Consider the following 23,802-nt stretch of genomic DNA (forward strand, 5'->3'; position numbering starts at 1 on the left):
TCGTTCGTCCTTTCAGTTGCATCTACTCTCATCTCACTCTTCTAACAACTCCTTCCCTCTCTGTCACCTTTCTCACACTCACTTACTCTCTCTCACACTCTTTCAAACCCTCTCACTATTCCTTTTTTATTCTAGCACACTCCGTTTTTCACTCACTCACTCTGTCTCTCTAACCTCTAACACTCTTCATCTCTGTCTCTCACCTTTCTTACTCGCTCTTTCTTACACTCTCAAACCCTCACACTATTTCTCTTTCATTCTCTCTCTCACTGTCTGACACACTCTCTATCAGTCTATCCTTTGTCCATTCGTCCTCCCCCCACCATCTCCTGTCAGGATGCACTCAGTGAGTATCGTCGCTTGTTCTTCTGCTATATAAAACCGCCTTCTCACAAAGTCTGGACGCATTATCATTTATGTAATATCAGGTGTCGGGCTGCCCATCCATTCGGTTATATTTCACTAGTGCGATATTGTGAGACCTCACACACACCACAACATGGACTGTCTTGTAAGTTATAACACCTATTTTCAAAGATAATGTTGTCAAATTACATTATGTAATGTTGTCTATTTTGTAAGTTGTAGTTTTATAAAAAAAATTATTAATTTTATTTTGTGAATCCTGTCTATTTTTATTGAGACTTTGATAAATTAAATTTGATCTGATTCCATTCATCTCACTTTTCCCAAGAATTCATTGATCAAACAATAATATATCAATAATGAAGTTGTGTTTCTTTTCTGGCTCAAAATTTTGCAAAATTACTCAAAAATTTCCAATTTCTAGAGATTTGTGTGAAATATTTTTGTTTTTAATCAGTTTTCAAATATCAAAATTCAAAATTTTCAGTTTAGTTTCATTAGTTTTGAAGTGGAAATTGGACTTTTTGAAGTGAAAGTGAAATCTTAACCTTATTCTTTTTTGAAACTTTCATTTGTAAAAATTTGGGAGAAGACAGTTTTGGGCTATGCCTATTGTCTTCTCCCAATCATATTATAATCATTATAATTATGATTTGTAATTGCCAATGAAAGAAATAAATAAATAAATTCTAAAAAGCTATCCAGTAAATACTCAAGATCTCGAGCCAGTCACATACACATCGATTTTTGAACGTACGACTTTTTTGCCGTCCTTATAAATTCTATGAGATTGAGCAGATATTGTCAAACAGATGATGTTTTTGTCAAGTCTCGTTTAATCTAGAAGAATTCATGAATACGGGAAACATTGTACGTCCAAAAATCGATGTGTGTATAACTAGCTATAACTTACTCAACAGTAGATATTCTCTACGGAAGGAATCATTCTATGTCACTTTCTTCAATAAATTATTTATGAATAATTCAGATTATGATCAAGCTGTTACTCTATGATAAGATATACAGTTCTTACATATAATAAGAACTAAGGTTTATCCATATGCATAGAAAATTTGGGTGAAAACAACAGGCATTCGTCAAAGACTGATTGAAACCTTAATTCATAATACAATAGTCTGGAAATTATGTAGGAATGATTACTTAATTCATGAACAATTTTGAGTCCCGAAAAAAATGTATCTACTGAGTGTTTCAATTTATCAGACCGATTAATTCCCAAATACGAATACGAACAAAAAACATTCTATCGCAAAGAATATTCTAACATTCCACTTGAAACTAGGATAGAAATGAATACATTCCCTACTTGTGATAGAGTACAAGAGCTCTTACAGAGGTCCACCCCACCCAGGCAGTGACGGGTTTTGTTTGTTTGAACCTTGAGGCATTTTTTGTTGTATTCATTCATGTGGAAGAATCTTATTATTGTGTCAGATCATTATATTATTATTATTATAATAAATCATCATATTACAGAGCTTTTTTCATGATGAGATATCGATTTTTCTATTCATTGCACTGTTTGGATGAATAAGATCTTTTCATTTCATTTAAAAAAATGAGGTTAAAACATTTCTTTGATTTCGAATTATCTATTGAGGATTATACATTTTATGATTGAAAAATTCTCTCGTCCAATATTTTGATCTCAAATCTCCAGAAAAAGCTACTTTATTCGCTGAAACATGTTTCCTGTAATGATTTAAGTACACTGCGTTATGTTAGACAAGAGTAAGGCTGGACAGTAATTTAGGTGTCATTTATCCATTTTTATTCATTATTTTATTATTTATTTATTATTTCACAAAGTATTTTAAGCCTAGGTGATGATGATGGGATGAATACAATGAAGGTCGAGTTATGAATGGATAGAAATTATAGGTTATGCTAACCACTTAAATCGATTTGAGTCCACTTTTCAGTCCAGAAATGAATAAACTAGAAATTTTGAATTTGATTCGATTGAAACCCGAATGTAATAGAATGATTACATCCAATAAACTTTCAGAACTTGAAAATATAAGAAAAATGATAAACAAACCATATTCATTGAAACGGAAGACCGTGAAAATTGAATAGAAAAACCTGTCGCATAGTGTAATCTATTCCACCTTGTCTGCTGCATCTTTGCGACTAGAAAGTAGAATTTAGAATATCTCTTCAACTGGAAATTTCCAAAAACAATATGAATAACATCAAAGTAGGATATACTCTATCAATGGAAATAGGACAAGAAACAGCTCCAATCCTATCATATCTTTGACTTTTATTTTTTATGGGTTTGGAACCCATACCAGAATTCACTGATACATCCTTTGGAGTGTGTTCAAAACAGATTCCTTAGATATTTATATTTTAAAAAGTTCAACAATACATGCCCCTTCGACTTTCCCACATCACAACTCACAATGATGTTCGGTGTGGAATCATTAAAATATTGAGACGTGATTTTAATATGCTTTTGTTCGTTTTTAATGTATTCAATGGCAGAATCAGCTCAATGTTTTTGCTTTCCCAGTAAATGTGTACATTTCTGCAGTGCTCGCCGTTCCAGTTTTAGATTATTTATTTATACCTTATTGCAACACTTTAAATCATCAGAACTCTCCTATATAGATCATCATTCATTTTCAATTGCTTCTCGTATCATCTTGACCTGTCATTCGGTACAGTCGCTTCCGTAGGAATGTAGCGACTTCTGCGAGTGTGACTGTCGAGTGTTTTAATGTGTCTCTTGTCTGTTGAGTTGATGTTGTGTTTTTTTTTTTAAATCCCTTTTGTACTAGTCCTCAAGGGTATGATTAGTACTGATTCTCGGTTTTTTGTTCATTTCTTTTTTTTCTATTATTTTCCTCTTCTTTCATTGTATTTTTTCAATATTATTCTTTTCTGTACTCTTACTATGTATAATGAACTATTGTAATTGTGTTGTTATGGAAGCAATTTTTGGGAGAAATCCTGTATGCTTCCATGTTTTTCATAAATAAATAAATAAAATTTTGAAAGATAAAATACGGTACCTTAGTGAATGTTTTGTTTTCAAAAATACATACATTATAATCTACAGTACATCAGAAGTGTTTTTGTCGAAGGTAATTCTCAGTTACAGGACATTCAAAACACCCAGAAAATGACATAAATTTAACTATAATCAGCTCATGATCTTCTTCTAAGGGGAAATTTCAAGTATCACAACTATGCGACATATTTGTCTATTCAACTCAATCCTATTAATCATAATCCAAATAAAAAATTAATCACTTCCAGCTCAGAATCATGCTATCTCTTCTCTATGGTAATCCTGATACATTTTTTCTACGAGAATCAGAGCCTGCAAGACGTCATCTAAAACTCTTCATCCTGTTAAAATAACGCAATATACAATAATTTTAATGTAAACTCGACACTTCTCATTACACATTATACAATCAATCTGAAGAGATCATTCATGTAAAAATAGTTATTTATCAACAACTATAAAATATTTCAACAGACTCTTGAATTCAAACCAACAAATTTTACGATGATACCAAATTAGAATTGTGCAACTCGATTCACTATTATAGTAGTTTTATGGGGCAAGCAAGTCATAAACATCTTCTTCTTTTTCTTCTTCTACTTCTTTTTCTTCTTCTTTCTTCTTCTTCTTCTTCTTCTTCTTCTTCTTCTTCACCACCACTTATCTCATCTTCCTTCCTCACTCGCTCTTTATTCCACTTTTTTTCACTATTCCATCATTTTCGTTCTTCTCCTCCTATTCTCCTCATTTTTCACCATCACTTCAACTTCTCCTTTCCACCTTCTCACACACCTCCTTCTTCTCTTTCACAGTTTTTTTTCGAATCCCACTTCTCTTTTTCCTCATTTTCATCCACTTCTTGTTGTTCCTTCTTTTCATTGTCCTCATCCTTCCTGCACTTCTCCTTTCTCTCTTCCATTTCTCCTTCTCCAACTTCATCTTCTATTCTCCTTCTTCATCTCCATCTTATTCTTCTCCCTCTTCTTCTACTACTACTTCTCCTTCTTCTCTCTCATCTCCACTACACACAATAATTATTCGTAACAACAGATCCTCGAATTCCAAGAGAGAATCATTTCACAACCTAGTACCGGTTCAGTGGAATAAATTTCTTTGGTAGAATTTTTTCGTTTTTGTTGTACGCAAGTTGTGATTTAGAATGACATGTGGGGAATAATGAATGGAGCATTTCTAGTGAAATGTATTGGGCAATGCAAGTGTTACATCCAACTCACTACCACAGTAAAAGTGTTACATCCTTGTCTACTCGTTCTCTCACAAAATAATGACTCTTTGTAATGCGGAAGAGGTGGAAAGTAAAAAACATCAACATGAATCATGTCATCTTTTGGTCATAAATACTCTCATCTCCCTCACTCACTCACCTTCACTCTATAATTATATCTCCATCTCATTCTTGTAATCTACTTCTTCTTATATTCTTGATTCTCCTTATGGAATAATGTAAATGATTTTCCTTATCAATTATAAATTACTTTTGTCTCTTTTGTCGATGCAACCACAAAATTTGTAACATTTATTTATCATCAAAATCATCCGATTCTATTTTCGTTTATATCTCCACAACATAGTCTCCCCTTTATCATTTTTCTCATCTCTCTCTTATAATCTCTCTACTTCTTCAACTTATTCCTGATTTTCCTTATCAAATTATGTTCATAAGAATTTTCCTTATTAATTGTTTGTTTCTTTTTAATGCAACCAAGAAATTTGTAACATTTATACATCATCCAAATCATCCGATTTTATTCTCGTTTTTTATCTCTATCACATAGTCTCCTCTTTATCATTCTTTCTCATAATCTCTCTTCTTCTTTAATTTATTCTTGATTTTCCTTATCGAATAATGTTCATAATTTTCCTCATAAATTGTTCGTTTCTTTTGTTTCTCTTTCTAATGCAACCAAGAAATTTGTAACATTTATACATCATCCGATTCCATTTCAGGTTTTTCTCTGTACAAAATAGTTTTTCAACATCTCTGATATCAATTATTATGAACGTCTCTTTTGAAATGGAAATGAAATGAAAACATTCTTAATTGGGCGGAGTTGGGACTTATCAGTCCTCTCTACCAATCAACCTTGATCGAATTGTTCAATTTTGTTCTGAAACACTTTATCTAAATATGTAACTCTAACATTTTCAAAGTGAGAGCCCTACATGATTTTCCACTAGTCAACATTTCATATGACCACTTTCTGATCCGAGATATTTTCATTCCATCCATCTTTCATCCATATTATCATTTATCTTTCATCCATCCGCCCAATAAGGATTTTTTCCATTTCATTTCATTTTTGATTTGAAATACAAATTCAACAACTCGAGAAAATTCGATTAGTTTCCAAACATAATTTTGTGAAACTATATTCGATTACTACAGTACATGTCAGGCTCTGTTCCTGTAATCACTTTTATCTCAATCCACTTTTTTGTTGGCTATAATGAAAAGTCTCACGTGGTAGCATGAATAAATTGCAAAAATATTCGATGTTCGGAAGTACTCAATTTAAAAGTGCAATATTTGTAAAGTTTTGTAAAATTATTTGTAAAGTTGAAGAAAAGTGCAATATTTGTAAAGTTTTTAATTTATTGTGATACATTCTGTGAGTATAAAATCAACCTTCAAAATTCAAAATTTTAAATCATCATTTCTGGACCGAAAATCAAGTGACGAAGCAATGTGTGATTATAATAATATAACCTTATCTTTTGGACAACATTAACATTTTATCAAAATTTCTGGAGAGAAATAGTACAGGCTTAGCCTAGTTTTTCCTCCAATGTCATAATTGTATTATGATTATAGTATTTAATACAATAAATAAGAATAAATAAAATAAATTTCAAACTCAACCACATCTTTGAAATTTGACTGGAGTGTCTAGTACATGATCAAGAATTCACTGGATATTCGTAGAATGAAAAGAGGGAAAGGAATAAGAGAAGAAGGATCAGAAGAAAAGTTCTTCTTCTTCAGTTACCTTCTCCATTTTTCCTTTATTCTCTTACCTTTGTCCATTTATATGGAGGTTGGCTATCACCATGTAAATTCTCACTTTGTTAACTGCTGCGGGGAAGAGGTCCTGTGACGTGCAGTTGAATGCTTCCCTCTGGTTTCTCAATCAACAAATTCTCCTATGTCCCACTGAACGCTTAACAAAGAATACTTCCTGAATTATCAGAATAGTTATTTGTGCAACTAGTGCGCAAAGTGACAGTTTGCTGCACCGAAAGAAACGTTTACGCCCGAGCCGTAGGCGAGGGCGGAATGGTTTCTTGAGTGCAGCAGAGGAACTTTGCGCACGTATTTCACATTAAGTTTTTACTACAGTTACCATTGAATATGAAAAGTGGGTAATTATGGGTAAAATTGCCTGAATAATGTATGTGTGTTTAAAATGGCGGGGGGCAGCTGTGTGGTGTGTGCTGTAGTGGCACTGTGCTGTTGCTGTCCTCCATTATAATATCTACTTAATAATTAGCGCGTTGTGCTTCGTTGCACCTCTGCTCCCTATATCAGCCACAGCAGTCACTGTTACCAACTTCATTTTGATTTTGCTGCACTGTTGCTCCATATAACCTACTAAGTATTTTGCGTTGCCATGTTGCAAATCTGGAGTGCAGAAAAATTTTTCCCGCACTAGAGCGGAAAAGTGATTCTTTGCGTTCTGTAATCAGTGCAGCAATGGCCACTTTTCAACGTAACTGTAGGAAAAAATAATTAGAAGCAGCTAACATACTCTCCAGTCAATCATTACACTGTAGTATTTTATTTCATCACTAGCCAAATTTGACAAAGAATTGAGTTATTTATCTATGATGACCTGGCGAGTAGATTCATTCATGATTGATGTATTCATATATTGATTTGCTCTAGAAAATAATCTATCCTCGAATAATGTATTTTTTATCTTTGTATTTTTGCAGAGGTGTACTGTTTTAATGTCTATGCTGGGCGCAGTATTATCGGCACCCCAGCAGCAATACACGACACCAATTCCTATTCTAAGTCAACAGCAAGAGGTCAACGGTGATGGATCTTATAAATACAGGTACTAATCATCATATTCAAAGGTTATTTTTGATAAAAAAACCATACATATTTCACTATTATGTATTCTATTCTCATTACTCTTGTACATAAAACATCACTTCTAATCATTTACAAATTTTGTGAGAGGAATTCTCATCCAACTTATGAAGTTTACTAATTCTAATATAAAATTAATTTGTCTGCAATATTTAATCAAGTTTGTGGCATGAATATTGATGTTGTAGAACTTTTCCATTATTGAAATACTTGGAATATTGTCAAAAAATCCACTTCATTCTGATTAAAATTATTTTTTCTACAACTGCGCGTAAAAAAAAAGAATTTACATACTCAATTCTCCTCGTAAAACAGCTTATTTCTGAGGAGAATCTACTTTTTCGCTCGCTAACCATCCGCGCATGCGCAGTAGATTTTCTTTACGCTCGGTAATCATTCGCGCATGCGTAATGAAAAGTTTCTTTACGCTCGCTAATCAGCTGATGGTAAGCAGCTCGCCAAAAGGTCAGATCTTAACCTAAAAAGTAGGTAATTGTAACTCCGCCGATATAATTGATTTAACAGGTTTGGGCAGTTGTAAAAAAATTTTGTATGTAATTCGCGCGTAATGCTTCTTTATCGCTCTTGCAAAATTATAACGCGACGCTTCGCGTAGTGTGATAACTGTTTTGCGCGAGCGATAAAGTCGCGCATTACGCTCTTAATACATAAATAGCTAATTTTACTGCAGCATGCTTTCGTGTGTGCTCACACATCATCAGCTGTAAGTTACAGCGATCGCTGTAGAATATTAATTTTAATTAAAATGGAGTGGATTTTTGACAACATTTCAAGTATCTCAAATTGTCTGCAATATCTTTTGAGCTTTAACACCCAAATATTTCGAATATATCGTTCATTCCTGGTTAGAAACAATAATGGCGGTGTTCAGCGAAGAAACACAATTCATATACGAAAAAAAAAGGGATGACTAATAATTATAAAGTCTTAAAGAGGGAGATGTTACAGATGATATTCATTATTATCATATGATTTCAATACATTAGTTACCAGAACGTTAATAACAGTTTAGTCTTGAATGTATTAAAATAAATATGGTTGGTTGATATGAAGAGTACTATTGATTCAATATCAAACAATCATCCATTCATTCATTGGATAGAGCAAACAATACTATATCAGAGAAGATAATCAGGCTATGGTCCAAAACTTCTTCTATTTCTCAATTTTGTCTCAAATCTTCCAAATTGAATCATCCTCACAAATTCACATTCGAGGGAATAACCCTCTCTTTTAATAATACTCCCCACTTGACTGTAAAACTGATTACTTATCGTTCCATGCACTGAAACAAGTCGGGACTCAATCAGTGGAAAATGGGACTTTTCGACAGTAAATTGTCCAATAGAGTTAGAGCTAGGATTGGAATTATGGAATACGTTCTTGATAAACTTATTACTTATTGTTCCATGCACTGAAACAAGTCGGGACTCAATCAGTGGAAAATGGGACTTTTCGACAGTAAATTGTCCAATAGTTAGAGCTAGGATTGGAATTATGGAATACGTTCTTGATAAACTTATTACTTATTGTTCCATGCACTGAACAAGTCGGGACTCAATCAGTGGAAAATGGGACTTTTCGACAGTAAATTGTCCAATAGAGTTAGAGCTAGGATTGGAATTATGGAATACGTTCTTGATAAGACAGAAGGTCAAAACACTGCTTGACTAACCGGATTAAGCAATCGTTACATCAAAACTAAGTTGAAACAGCCTCCAACTAAACATAGTTCATTAGAGAATTCAAATTCTTGTCCTTGAAATTGAGTCACACACTACAGACCATTTCATAAAATTGATGATTGACTGCTTTGACAGGTGAACATCTGAGGATATTGTGTAAATGTGTTATCACAATAGAACAGGGTCAATGTTAGCAGGATGAACCAAGACCAAGATTGGATTTATATTTTATAAAAATAGTTGGAGATAATTTACAAGGAAACTTCATGAATGTAAATTTTAAGTAGTTTGACAACTTAGGCCCGCATGCAGATACTCGGTTTAAACGGAGTAACTTCAGCTGTTCGTCTAAACCCCGTATGAAGCACATCTATATATATAAAAGCGGAATGGCACTCACTGACTGACTGACTGACTGACTGATGACTGACTGACTGACTGACTGACTCACTTCACTCACTCACTCACTCACTCACTCCTCGCAGAACTAAAAATCTACCGGACAAAAACGTTCAATTTGGTAGATGTGTTCAGTTGGCCCTTTAAAGGCGCACTAAGAAATCTTTTGGCAATATTTTTACTCTAAGGGTGGTTTTTAAGGTTTAAAGTTCGTCTTTTTGCATGTATATCTTCTTATTCTCTTAATTATAATTGAAAAATGTCCATACCATATGTTAATATAGAACTATGATCTAGAGGGAGTACCTCTTCGAAACAGTTGTTAACTGGTAACTAAATTAATAATTTTGTCAGGTTGGCATTAAGTTGAGTTGACTTTATTAGTTTGGCCCAAAGTTGAAGATTGAAATGCATTTATCGCGGAAAAATTGATTGGACACTGCTACTTCAATCAGAGCTATTCCTGGGAATATTATATTACTAGCCGTCAGGCTCGCTTCGCTCGCCATATCCGTTTAGCCAGACGTTTAGTTTGACCCCGTCTGGATCGTCCTAACATATGATAAAAATGCAGGCGAGCGAAGCGAGCCTGCTGATCTCATTCTTGGACGATCTAGTCGGGAGTCCAGGAGGCGTAATAACGTAAACGTGGTTTAGCGTTAAACGTAGTGTTAGCATATGGCTATTATTCTTGTAACTTCTTAAATCTCTTGTAAGACGATTCTAATTTATTTGGAATCATGTAAAAAAGTCTTATTCTAGCCTATTTTGACAAGTTAGGAAATGATCTGAATATTGAAGTGGATTTTATTGAAAGCCACAAAAAGCCTATAACGTGAAAAAAACTTGTTCAAATAAGTTATTTTGACGAGTAATGACAAGACCTATGAATTAGTCTTGATTTATCCACACTCTTGATTGATCGATTAGTATTCATGGAGATTCATCTCAGCAGAAATCATGAAATTGATTAGTCTATATACGACCTGAAACCTCTGACAAAAGCCCTAAGGCAGACAGGTTACTTGGTGGTAATTTTGTGTAATAGATTAAGACAAATATCCAACGATATTTCTATTGTATTATTTATACACTCAATGGAAAACTGAGTTTGTTTTTGAGAGGGGAAGCAGGTCATAATTATCTAGAATTCTAGATCAAAAGAATAGGTCAAAGCTTCAATGAGTAGAGTTTTCAACTCATATCAATCGATTCTGGAGAAAAATATTTTGTTTGATAAATCTATTCCTTCACTTAAGAGCCCCTGATTTGAATTCGCAGGAATAAATTTTGGGAGACAACCACGTTTTAACATCACTATAGTAATTGAAAGAATTTGAGAATATTCCAAATAATAGTTTACTAACAGTGATGATACTACAATCAAAGGAGATATTCATATCTATGTTCAGCGAAGAAGAAGAAGAAGAAGAAGAAGAAGAAGAAGAAGAACATAGTTCAATATTGCATAGTACATTAGTGAATCAACATTTTCCACTTTTTACTGTCATACAATGAAACAATCTTATAAAACTTATAAATTTTCTCTGCTTCTGTATAGTACAAAAAGTAGTATAGTTCATTGCCCCAATACCAATAATTCACCAAGAGGACAGTAACCTATATGTACTGGGTACTCAATGAATAATAATCGCCGTATGACATCATTATATATTTCATTACATCCCAAAAAGTATCTATCGCGTATTATATGACACAGCCAGTGGGATAAGCTTATGCAAAAAAAAAAAAAATTACAGCATTTAATTGCATGCATTCGTCGGCTGCAGTACTGCAATTTACTTGATACTGACAGCTTTCTTCATAAGTAACATCAACGCTTCTCATATAACCAATGCTGAGAGGGATAAAGTGAATCAGACTAGATGTGATTTATGTAATTTTGCTGCTCGTAAGAGTTGTGGTCACCTTTCTCAGTTCATTACAAATCTTCTTCTCAGTTCGTCTTTTTTTATAACTGTCAGAAGAAGAAGAAGACTAAGAAGAAAAAGAAGAAGAAGGAGGAGGAGGGGGAGAAGAAGAAGAAGAAGAAGAAGAAGAAGAAGGAGAGGAAGAAGAAGAAGTGCAATATAATAAAATTATTAATCCCATACTATTGAACGAGCAACTCCTGTTTATATGTTCACTAGCCGTCAGGCTCGCTTCGCTCGCCATATCCGTCTAGCCAGGGGGCTCCGCCCCCTGGACCCCCGACTGGTTCGTCCAAGATTGAGATCAGCAGGCTCGCTTCGCTCGCCTGCATTTTTCATTTGGGCATTTTTATCATATGTTAGGACAATCCAGTCGGGGGTCCAGACTAAACGGCTGGCTAAACGGATATGGCTAGCGAAGCGAGCCTGACTGCTAGTAATATAATATTCCCAGGATTGAAGTAGCAGTGCCCAATCAATTTTTCCGCGATAAATGCATTTGAATCTTCAACTTGGTGCCAACCTAACAAAGTCAACTCAACTTAATGCCAACCTGACAAAATTATTAATTTAGTTGCCAGTTTACAACTGTTTCGAAGAGGTACTCTATCTAGATTATAGTTCTATAGTAACATATGATATGGAAATTTCAATTATAATTAAGAGATTGGGAGAAGAATATACATGCTAAAAGATGGAACTTTGAACCCTTAAAAACAACCCTTAGAGTTGAAATATTGCCAAAAGATTTCTTAGTGCGCCTCTAAAGGGCCAACTGAACATACCAACCAAATTTGAACGTTTTGGTCCGGTAGATTTTTAGTTATGCGAGTGAGTGAGTGAGTGAGTCAGTCAGTCAGTCAATCAGTGAGTGAGTGCCATTTCGCTTTTATATATATAGATACAGAGTGGGTGAAAAGTCCGAGAACTGCTTAATATCTCATACACAAAGGTAATTTGACAATGAGTGTGATTGGGAATGCTACTAAAATTGAAAATACTACTTTACTATGACTTCAGAAATCTGGTCCGCCATCTTTGATGTTTTGTTTTTTTTAAATAGGAAAGTTGTCATGCGATACATGATTTCGATACGGAATTTCAAGAAAATATGAATGGCTAAAACCGCATATCGATATCTCAAACCGTTCCGAAGATATTCACATTATTAATAAATATTATACAAAGCAGAAAAGAGAGAAAGGAGTCTTAGAACGGCTTGATATATCATACACATAAGTAATTTGATGGTAGGTGTGATCGGGGATCCTACTCAAATTGAAATATTTTACTATGACTTTAAAATTGATGTGGTCTGTCATCTTGGATCCGCCATATTGAATGCAACTTTATTTTTTTAAATAGAAAGGTGAACGATACATAAATTCAATACCGCAGATTAAATAACTACTATTTATACAACACAGAAAAAAAATCTGGTGTGGTACACTCACACAACTTTCCTTGCTCATATTTGAAACTACGATCAGACTTCTGTATATTTGTATATATAATTGTTTTCAGAGTACTTTTTCCTTTGTGTAAATTGTGAAATTCGATGATTTTTTTTAGTCATCATTTTTTTAAAGTCGTCAAAACAGCTGTTCTACAGATAAAATATCTCGACTATGTGTTCTTTTCATGGACTGCGCTACCTACCCACCTCATGCACGAGAAGGAGGTTACTAAGTCCATTTCTCAAGGATGGGGTGGACCCCCCATTAGTTTCCCAGAAAGGAGCCTCATGCCAGTTGATAGAGCTGATAAATATCTATACAGGGTATGAATTTGAAAAAAATCGGTCGAGTTATTTTTGATAAAATCGAGAAAAACATGTCTTTTTTGTAATTATCTGCCATTTTTCTCAAGAATATTACGGAGCTCGTGCAATTTTCCCAGAACTGAGACTCATGTCAGTTGATAGAGCTTATAGATAGCTATCCATGGTATAAATTTGAAGAAGATCGTTAGAGCCGTTTTTGAGAAAACCGTGAAAAACATGGTTTTATAGCAATCATCCGCCATTTTTTCCACCATCTTGAATTCAATTTTATTGAATTCCTTATTGTCGGATCCTCATGGTATAAGGACCTTAAGTTTGAAATTTCAAGTCAATCGGTTGATTAGGAATGGAGTTATCGTGTTCACAGAATACACACACACACACCACACACACACCACACACACACACACACACACACACACCACACACACACACACACACCAACCACACACACACACACACACACCACACACACACACACCACAACACACACACACAGACCAACACCCAAAAATCATGTTTTTGGACTCAGGGGACCTTGAAACGTATAGAAAACTTGAAATTGGGGTACCTTAATTTTTTTTGGAAAGCAATACTTTCCTTACCTATGGTAGTAGGGCAAGGAAAGTGATAAAAAGATAAATCCATATTATAAATAAGAAATAGCACAAATCTGATGTAACGCCTGTTATAGTTTCATCTTGATAACCATCAGCAGCATTTCATTACAGATCTCAAATAATGCTCACACACTTCCTCACTCTATCTCACACAAAATAGAATCAAGATCAATAGAATCAGCCGACAATTTTAATCCGTCCTTGAACTGTTTACAGTAAGATTCACTCTGAATAGTGTCAGCGTTGGCTGAATGAGAAGTATTGATAATATCTATATGAAATGCTGACAGTTTAAAGTGAGTCTTGCCAGAGAATAACGAAGGAAATGAGTAGTTTGCTCCGGTTTTATCAGTGACTTGATCAGCTGGTGGAATCCTCACTGAAATTCTACTAATTGGATTGACTTGATAATGAAATTGAAATCTGTGTGCATTGTTCTAATGCAACGAAGAAGGTTGCAGTCATGTTACTTAGCGGTATTCTAAGATTGAGAGAATAATTTACTAGTAGTTCTGTGAACAGCAGACCTCAGGCAGTTTTCTCATCCACAAGTATCTGATGTCACCTGTTCTTGTTGATTCAGTTGAATCACAATTAACATTTGAATCATAATCCATTCTTGAAAACTGTCATTTGTTTTCTCCAAGATCAAAAAATCACTTATGTTAAAATAGCCTACTCAGCTCACGTGCATTGTTCTAATGCAACGAAGAAGGTTGCAGTCATGTTACTTAGCAGTATTCTAAGATTGAGAGAATAATTTACTAGTAGTTCTGTGAACAGCAGACCTCAGGCAGTTTTCTCATCCACAAGTATCTGATGTCACTTGTTCTTGTTGATTTAGTTGAATCACAATTAACATTTGAATCATAATCCATTCTTGAAAACTGTCATTTGTTTTCTCCAAGATCAAAAAATCACTTATGTTAATATAGCCTACTCAGCTAACGTTTGAATTTGTATCCCATATGATAATCATCCAGTTCCATGATAATCTTCCCATCTGATAAAAATATTTTTCTCAACTATTTTAAAATTTTTTTTTCCAATCAAGAATATTATATTTTCTTCAGCATTATTAAGAAAATTTAATCATTTTCTATTCTGTTCTCAATAACCTATTAAATTTGTTTTTCAAATGTGGAAATATTGATAGGCTACTGATGAGCACGCATCATAGAAAATTTGAAACCCTGTAGTGTATATATATATATATATAGTGGAGAAATTATCAAGTTTCATTTTTGAATAGTTAGTTATTTTGGTTGAACGTATTGTTCTCAAAATATGAACGTGAGAGAAAAACGCTGAAAAACTCAACATTTCAACCACCCTCATCCCTTTATCACATGAGTTAGGAATGGGGACTTTTGATATTATGTTTTTCTCCTAACTAGTCTTAACGGAGCTGCAAAGTCAAAAATTGTGTTTAAAACATTCCCTCCAAATTCCTTTGTCAATTGGTCTATTGTTGCAAAAATGAAGATTCCACAATCATAACTAAAGCTGCTGCAATAGGTGTAGGGAAATTTGTAAAAGTGTGAAATTATACATCAAATTACAGAGAATTCAATGCTCTATGAGTTCATGATCAGCTTGAATTTTCCCCATCAATTTTTAAAAAGTTATAAGAGCAAAAATTGAAAAAAATTGTAGGCAAACGTGTTTTTCCAAAAATTTCGAAAACTAGGAAATGTATAGAAAAAGTTGTGAGATGAATATTGTAGGAAATTATGCAAGCTTCAATTCTGTATGGACCAATCATGTCCGTAAGATACATAGTTTTCTAGTTATATGCGAGAAACCAAAAAATTGTACCTTTGAACCACCCCCATCGCCTTAGGGGTAGGGGTGAGAACTTTTGATATGTTTACCCTTACTACCCTAAACAGAACTGCGGGGTCAAAAATTGTCTTCCAAAACATTTCCCTCTATAACCTTTCTTTCACTGGACTAAATCTTGAGATACTAACTGAACTGGAAACTGTGTTTTCCATAAAATATTTATAAATTTCCTAAATTTTTCTTCTCTCTCATTGTGGATGATGCTATGGAAAGAGCGAAGTGCATTGCTGAATTGGTGAGCGATGATCAAACGTCCATGCAGTCGTCGGGATTCAAACCCACGAGCCAGACCGTGCTTGCAGACCAAGGTTTCTATACTCCTTACCAGCGTTGTAATGTGATGTAACAAACAACCAAATATTTTATTATTCATCGATACATTATTGTGAGTTGAAATCTAAGTTTTATCATTGAGATTTTTAATCAAAATTAGCCCTCGAGTCAAATTCTCCATCTTCTTCTTCTTCTTCTTCTTCTTCTTCTTCTTCTCTCCTCCTCCTCCTCCTCCTCCTCCACCTCCTCCTCCTCCTCCTCCTCCTCCTCCTCTCCTCCTCCTCCTCAAGAAGAGAAGAAGAAGAAGAAGGAGGAGAAGGAGGAGGAGAAGAAGGAGAGGAAGAAGAGGAAAAAGAAGAAAATGATGTTGATATGATGACATAAGACTGAACTATACTAAACTCCACATACTCTTTTAGACTACTCCACCTTACTCGTTGATCTTCAATTACAACAATTATTTTTGTGTCTCCATCACCAGTGATTGTAATCTGTTGTTATTTTCTGTTGCAGCTACGCGACAGGAAACAACATCCAAGTGGAAGAGACAGGATTCCTGAAGAATGCGGGAATTCCAGAGCAGGAAATCCAATCGGCTCAGGGCTACTTCTCGTATGTCGACCCTGACGGTGTGCCCGTACAACTCACCTACACCGCTGACGAAAACGGATTCGTTCCACAGGTAAGGCTATAGAGAACTTGACGAAAACTGAAAGGAAATGAAGTGTATTGGGAGACATATTAATATATGACATGGATAAATACATGTAGACTTGAGTAATTTTGGTGTGTGTTGTCAGAAAGTGAATAACAAATACTGTACATGCAAGTATAAGCATACTATTTGTTTCCAATTCCCAGTTGAGAAACTTTCTCAGAAAGCATTCTTTCCCAGAATGAGAAGATACATCAGTTATTCATTATTTATCTGTACAGTATCATAGAGAAACAATAGCGTAAGTAGATATCCCATGGTATAGGACGTTTATGTCGCAACTTTTACCGTTCTCTCAAACCGATTACTGTTGATTATTGCCGAAATTCACTGTTTAGTTGGGGTGAGAGTGTATGAACGGCACAATATGAGAGACTACTAGTGTCACACAGCTTCACGGGAAAGAATTACATGAACTATCGGCCTGAGAACGGTAAGAGTTGCGACATAAACGCCCTATACCATGGGATAATTTACTTATGACAGTATTATTCACAGAGAGCAGAATCAAACAAGTATCTGCATCAAACTTTCAACGAATACTAAATCGTAGACTACATAATTTCATTTTATCTCCTCAATTTACAGAATAAGCATTAACATCCTACATAGAAATTAAATATCTGAAATATTCATCAGGTTTATCATGCCCTTACGAAGAATTTCTATTAAGAGAAACCAATAGGTGCGTACAGATATACGCGCCGCGAACATGAGCAATTCACTTTTAATCAGCTGATGCCAAGCTTTTCATATCTGTATCTTAACGTTTCTGTAAAAATACAGATATAGTCAGCTGATTAAAAGTGATTTGCTCATGTTCGCGGCGCGTACGCATCTGTACGCACCTTAAGAAAGGCTAAGATCACAATGTATAAGTTCTAAGAACAGAGTTTACTTTTTCACATTTCACCTTAACTGAGTCTCGAATAAAGTTTGAAATCAAAGCCAATTTTCAAATTTTTGTGAACCACACACTCTACCTAAACTATTGAAAGAGATAAGAACATAAGAGATACACCATTTTTAGTCAGTGCGAGGATAATAATTGAAAGTAACCTACTGTGAATGCATTCGAGTAGTATTATGAAGAAGAAAGAATAAAAATCCACATTCAAGAAAGCGAATCTTGATCAGAAGTTTCCAAAATATAGACTAAAGTTACTTACTTCATAGGAAAAATCTATGCTATCTACTGATATATTATTCCTTTCAGAATGCAAGAAGTAAGTTGTTGAAGAATCATATATTATTATCTACTCATTTCGCCAAATTTCATGACCTGAGGCTGAATTCCCACATATGATATGAGTGTCATTACGAGTGACCGCCACAGTGAAAATATCATTCCTGTAAGTTCCACTAGAACTATTCATTTTAGTACGGCCGTGCTAAGTCGAGTGTGAAAAGTCCGATCACAACTCATGGGAATCATATTTTCACTGTCATGGTCACTTTCACTAATGCTGATATAACTGAGAATCAAAGTTAATATTACTTGACAACAGAATATTGTATAGTTCAATAGAACCGACACTCTTGTTCATATCAAAAACAATACAGAGTTTCCTCTCTTCTGGAGAAGACGTTAAGCTGTCGGTCCCGTCTACCTAAAAAGTAGTTGTCATCTCTCATCATCATCCCTCTCACTCATTACACACGCACAAGCCTAGGAGCTTATGTGGACATCATCCTCAGTATTATTATTATTATCTTATTATTATTACATTAGATATTGTTCTTATCTATAGAAAAAAAGACTTACATTTCAGTTACCCCATTCAAAAAAAAACCCACATTTCAGTTACCCCATTCAAAAAAAAAAAAAAAAAAAAAAAAAAAAAACTGGTGTGACACACTAGTTATGAGATTTTCGAATTGAAATTAATTTGATCTTTGGTTTTCAGGGAGCTCATCTGCCAACCCCACCACCAACCCCAGAAGCCATCCTGAAGGCCCTCGCTTTCCTGGCCACCCAACCCCAACAGGACTACGACGAGAAGGGCTTCCCCATTGGACCAGCTCAACCTGCCAGGTTTGGAAGGAAGTAACCCCCATCACCCATAGAAATATACGGGTAAAACTCTATGGTATTACCCCATCTGATGCAATATGATTGTTACGATACTGGTGGACAACTGATGGATTATCACAGGGTAAAAGGTTGAAATAGGGGTTTCAAAGTATATGAGCTAGCTAAACGTTGAACCAGCTAAACTATAGCCATAATGGTTGCCAACATCCGGAACGGATAGGGACCAAAAGAAACGTTGGAGAGCTGAGTGATACTATTGTATCTAAGACTTTTCATATATATTTTTCATTTCTATACTACTTGTTATCTGATACTAGAAATTCCACATTTTTTTTTATTTGAATGAGGATTAAATTTGAGTTTTAATGAACGAATTGAAAGAAGATCAAACTGAATTCTCTGGTTAATAGGTCCCTTGTTGACGATTTGTAAATGCTTGATATAAATCTAGACAATATTGACATGGAAAAAGGAGAATGTATCTTTTATCTACGATGATAGATGATCATAGATATCTAATGATGTAGATCTTTTATCTACTCTACTATTAACATATTATGTATGATTATGTATTATAAATTTGAGATAGTTTTAAACTTGAATTATTATCAATTCAGGATTGAAATTTTTGAGATAATGATTCACTTTCAGAAAATGTATTAAATTTCCAGTTGTCCATTATTGTAACAATTATATCACTTTCAGAAGATGTATTAAATTCTCAGTTGTCCATTATTGTAACAGTTATATTCGTGAGAAATTTAGGGGACACTCTTCACTTCTGCAATAGATATATCATTGGACTTCATAGCTTTAAACTGATAATCGTAAGACTCTTCCACTGTATTGACTGTAAATAAGACGAATAAATATTTTTTGATTACACTTTTCGAAGTTATTTTCATCCCATTTTCATTATTGTCAGAAAAATAAAGAAATAAACAAATTTAGGTGACAATTTACTAAGTGCAGTTGCAATAATATTGGACTTCATAGCTTTGAATTGATAATCGTAAGACCTTTCCTCTGTATTGAATGTAAATAAAACTATTAAATATTTTTTCCTCCACCTACTGTCAAAAGTACTTACTTTACTCCCTGAAACATGATACTAAAGTGTCACTTTTTTGCTCTCGGTACTAAAAAACAGAAAAACTCCCTAGGGAGTAGAAGTGACTCCATTTAAATAACATGGGAAGCATCTCTATTTTAAAAACGTTCATTTGGAATAGGTCAGAAGGTCTAAGCTCAGATGAGGAAGCATATAGAGTAGTCATTAAACCAACTAAATTCAATACCTCAACCAGACATTTGATCGATATATAAAATTTATGTTTGTATGCTGAAATTATTATTACAAACTTCATTTCACCATACTAAAAAAAATGTATATATTTTTTTCTTTTATTCCATGTTATTCAAAATATCATCCAACGAATATTACTTATTAACTAATCAAATTTGAAACGGGAACTTCATCATAGCTGTAGTTTTGGCTGTCATTGTTGTTACAACTTTAGCCAAAAGATAGTGCTGTCGGAGGAGAACTGTGATTACAAGCCAGCTGTTTCTGTTCACTTTTTAGATTATGTTGTAACACATTGTTTGGTCACATACGTTTTTAAAAATTATTTTATTAGCAGTTTTTATAGAAATGTAGGTGGAGGAAAAATGTTGTGTATATCACGAGTGAAAAATGTTTTTTCTCCCTCAGGAAAATTGTTGCCCTCGGCTTCGCCTCGGGCTTCAAACTTTTCCCTCAGGGAGAAAAAACAGCACTTTTCACTCTAGATATACAAATAACTATTTTATTACAATGTTCAAAGTAATTTTCATTCAATCGTCATTATTGCCAGCAAATTTTAAGACTCGTTGACGAGTTTCAATCACGATCCTTGGTAACTTAAATAAGGAAACTACAGGGTGCTCTGAAGAAAGGGGCCTATAAGTAAGTGATTCTTCACATCAAAAGAAGAAAGAAAGTTCCAATTAACATAGGTCCGAAAATGTTCAGTTACCAAGTTATACAGGGTGGAAGATTTCGTCTGAATTTTATTTCCCCTGCTGAAACGGAGCCCTACGGGTATTTGTTGGCTGTTAATTAAGATGGACTATTTTGCGTACTTCATGTGAAATGAACTGAAAAACAAAATATTACCGTTTCCAGGCCTGTAGCTACAATGATTTTTGAGATATTTGACGAAATACGCAAAACTTGTTTGAAAAAACAAGTTCTTTCAAATTTTGAAGCAGATTTACTATGTTAATGTACAATAAACACTACATATTCTTACTTTCCTTGCCCTATTACCATAGGTAAGGAAAGTATTGCTTTCCGAAAAAATTAAGGTACCCCAATTTCTAAATTTCTATACATTTGAAGGCCCCCTGAGTCCAAAAAAAGTGGTTTTTGGGTATTGGTCTGTATGTGTATGTGTGGGTGTGTGTGTATGTGTGTGTATGAGTGTATGTGCGTCTGTGTACACGATATCTCATCTCCCAATTAATGGAATGACTTGAAATTTGGAACTTAAGGTCCTTACAATATAAGGATCCGACACGAACAATTTTGATCAAATTCAATTCAAGATTGGGGCTAAAATGGAGAAAATGTTGTCAAAAACAGGGTTTTTCGCGATTTTCTCGAAAACGGCTCCAACGATTTTGATTAAATCTATTCCCATAATAGTCATTGATGAGCTCCATCACTGTCACCAGTTCCATATCTGTAAAAATTTCAGGAGCTCCACCCCATCTATGCAAGGTTTGATTGTAGATTCCCAATTATCAGGCTTCAGATACAAGTTAAACAAAAATTTTTGAGTGGAGAAGATTGAGCATGAAACTCTCTACAATTAATGTTCAGTAACATTTTCACCGGAAATTGAAAATAAGCTCGAAATTCGAGAAAATGTGATCATCCAATTGCAAACTGTTGGCTACTGTTGATTCTATTAAATGATTCACTATGAAAGAGATAGCAGAACCCCGTATGTCTCCAGCATTATCGTCCTGTCACCAGCTGGCTCAGATCTTTGTTTATAAGTAGATTTGAGATGAGCGTGAACACTAGCGTCAGGTGATCAATTTTCATAACGGCAAGGAAAGTTGTGTGAGTGTGCCACGCCAGATTTTTATACAGAACTTGTAGAAAATGTAATTTCGAAGAGAAAGATGTAAAATAAGTCTATAATATACAAACGCAACCTTTAAAAAATAGTCCTTAATTACATACAAAAGGCATGAAAAGAGAACTTTAAAGAGAAAGGAAGAAGCTCACTTTCTTTTTCATTGGCACCTTTATTCAGAACACTCTGTTCATGCAAAGTTCCTATTTAATCAGATCAGTGCTTCAGACGTGATGATGCGTCATTCGTATATTGCCTATCTCCTACGTGTATGCACCAATTCTTAACTTTATTATAAATATCGGGGCACCGAGCTTTGCTAGTTATTTATTTATTGATAAACAGAGCACAATTCTTCCAAATGATTGGGGGAGGACAAACAGGCACAGCCCAAAACTGTTTCTTCCCCGAATTTTGATTTATACACTATAAATGGTCCGGAAAGTAGGTTATGTTTCATACACTTGAATCCAGGTCCAATTTCCAGTCAAAATATTCAAAAACAGAGAAATTCTAATTCAGATTGTTTACAAACCAAATTAAATAACAAAATAACACTCACCAATCACTTAAAACTGTAAAATAATGATTAACTTTGAATATCATGATATAGGCTACTCTAATTTAGAGTGATAAACCATGTCATGTCAACAAATCAGATTATTTTGATAGAGTCTATTAAAATTTCTAGATAATATTTCTCGCGAGATACGGTAAGCTGTTTGAATGATTACACGGCTGATCTCCCACACAGGCACACGCATCTTCTGTTATCGACAGACGACGAAATCTGTCCTTCCAAGGATGAATTATCCTTTTAATGTCCTTCAGAGAGTTTTTCCAGGGATGAGACCTAGTGCAATCGAATCTTTATTATTATAAACCTACTATGTTCTGAATTTTGTGAGAATCGTTAGAGCCATTTTCGAGATCCGTTGAACATATATAACCAGATATAAAAATTTAAAAATATAAACAGATATACAGAAATTGCTCGCTTAATATGATAGGATATGAAATTGCAACCAATTAATAATCCACTCGACAGAATATGATTTATGATGAATAGGCAATACATAATTAGCTTATATTCTATTGTCTTATTTTCACTCTAATATTGGCGTATCAAGGAGGCACCTTTCCCTTTTATATAATCTTTAGAATGCAAACTTTTCAAAAACCTTGTATATACGTCGACGCGCAATTTGAAAAGGACATACCTGTCAAATTTTCACGAGAATCTATTACCGCGTTTCGCCGTAAATGCGGCACATATAAACAACATACATAAAGAGAAATGCAAAACCGTCGACTTGAATCTTATACCTCACTTTGCTCGGTCAATTATGAGTCAAAGATGCGTTCCAGTCAGATGAAAGGCTTCATTGAATATCAAAAAACAAGATCTACTCCACTTTATTTTAAAATGTTTTGCACAGCCTAGTATCGATTTGAATTTGTTAAAGCGAATTGATTAGATAATAAAGTTCAGTAGAATGGAATAAATTTTGATGAAATTTCATGGGTGTATTGAACGAAAGATTGAGCAAAACGTGCAATATTATCTTTACGGCAACGGTTATGATAATCTATTTACTTTCAGTAATGGGAGAAGTCTTTAGAAGCCCCTATCTCAACATCCCTTTTCGGTATCCTCCCACACACCAGCACTTCGCAGGTGTTTCCCTACAGCCCCTATGTATAATCCCTGAGCCATATGTGTGCCATTTCCTCCTTTTAAGCCCTTAAAAGGGAAGTAGCCCTTAAAACAGGAATTGCTTGTTTAATAGTTTAGGATAGCGATAGATGGTAGGCTATAATCCCAATGCTAGCAAGTTATAATA

General features: G+C 34.4%; 1 protein-coding gene across 1 annotated transcript; it reads left to right on the top strand.

The window, feature by feature from the left end:
* Positions 1–363: 363 nt before the first annotated feature.
* On the top strand, positions 364–19,715 carry LOC111057730 (endocuticle structural glycoprotein ABD-4-like). The gene is made up of 4 exons (XM_039438411.1): positions 364–511; positions 7,361–7,485; positions 16,594–16,762; positions 18,703–19,715. Exons 1-4 carry the CDS (start codon positions 500–502, stop codon positions 18,844–18,846), a joined length of 450 nt encoding a protein of 149 aa, XP_039294345.1. The 5' UTR covers positions 364–499; the 3' UTR covers positions 18,847–19,715.
* The last annotated feature ends 4,087 nt before the right edge of the window (positions 19,716–23,802 follow it).

This window comes from Nilaparvata lugens, chromosome 11 (genome assembly GCF_014356525.2).
Source record: "Nilaparvata lugens isolate BPH chromosome 11, ASM1435652v1, whole genome shotgun sequence".
In the NCBI taxonomy this organism is placed as follows: Eukaryota; Metazoa; Arthropoda; class Insecta; order Hemiptera; family Delphacidae; genus Nilaparvata; species Nilaparvata lugens.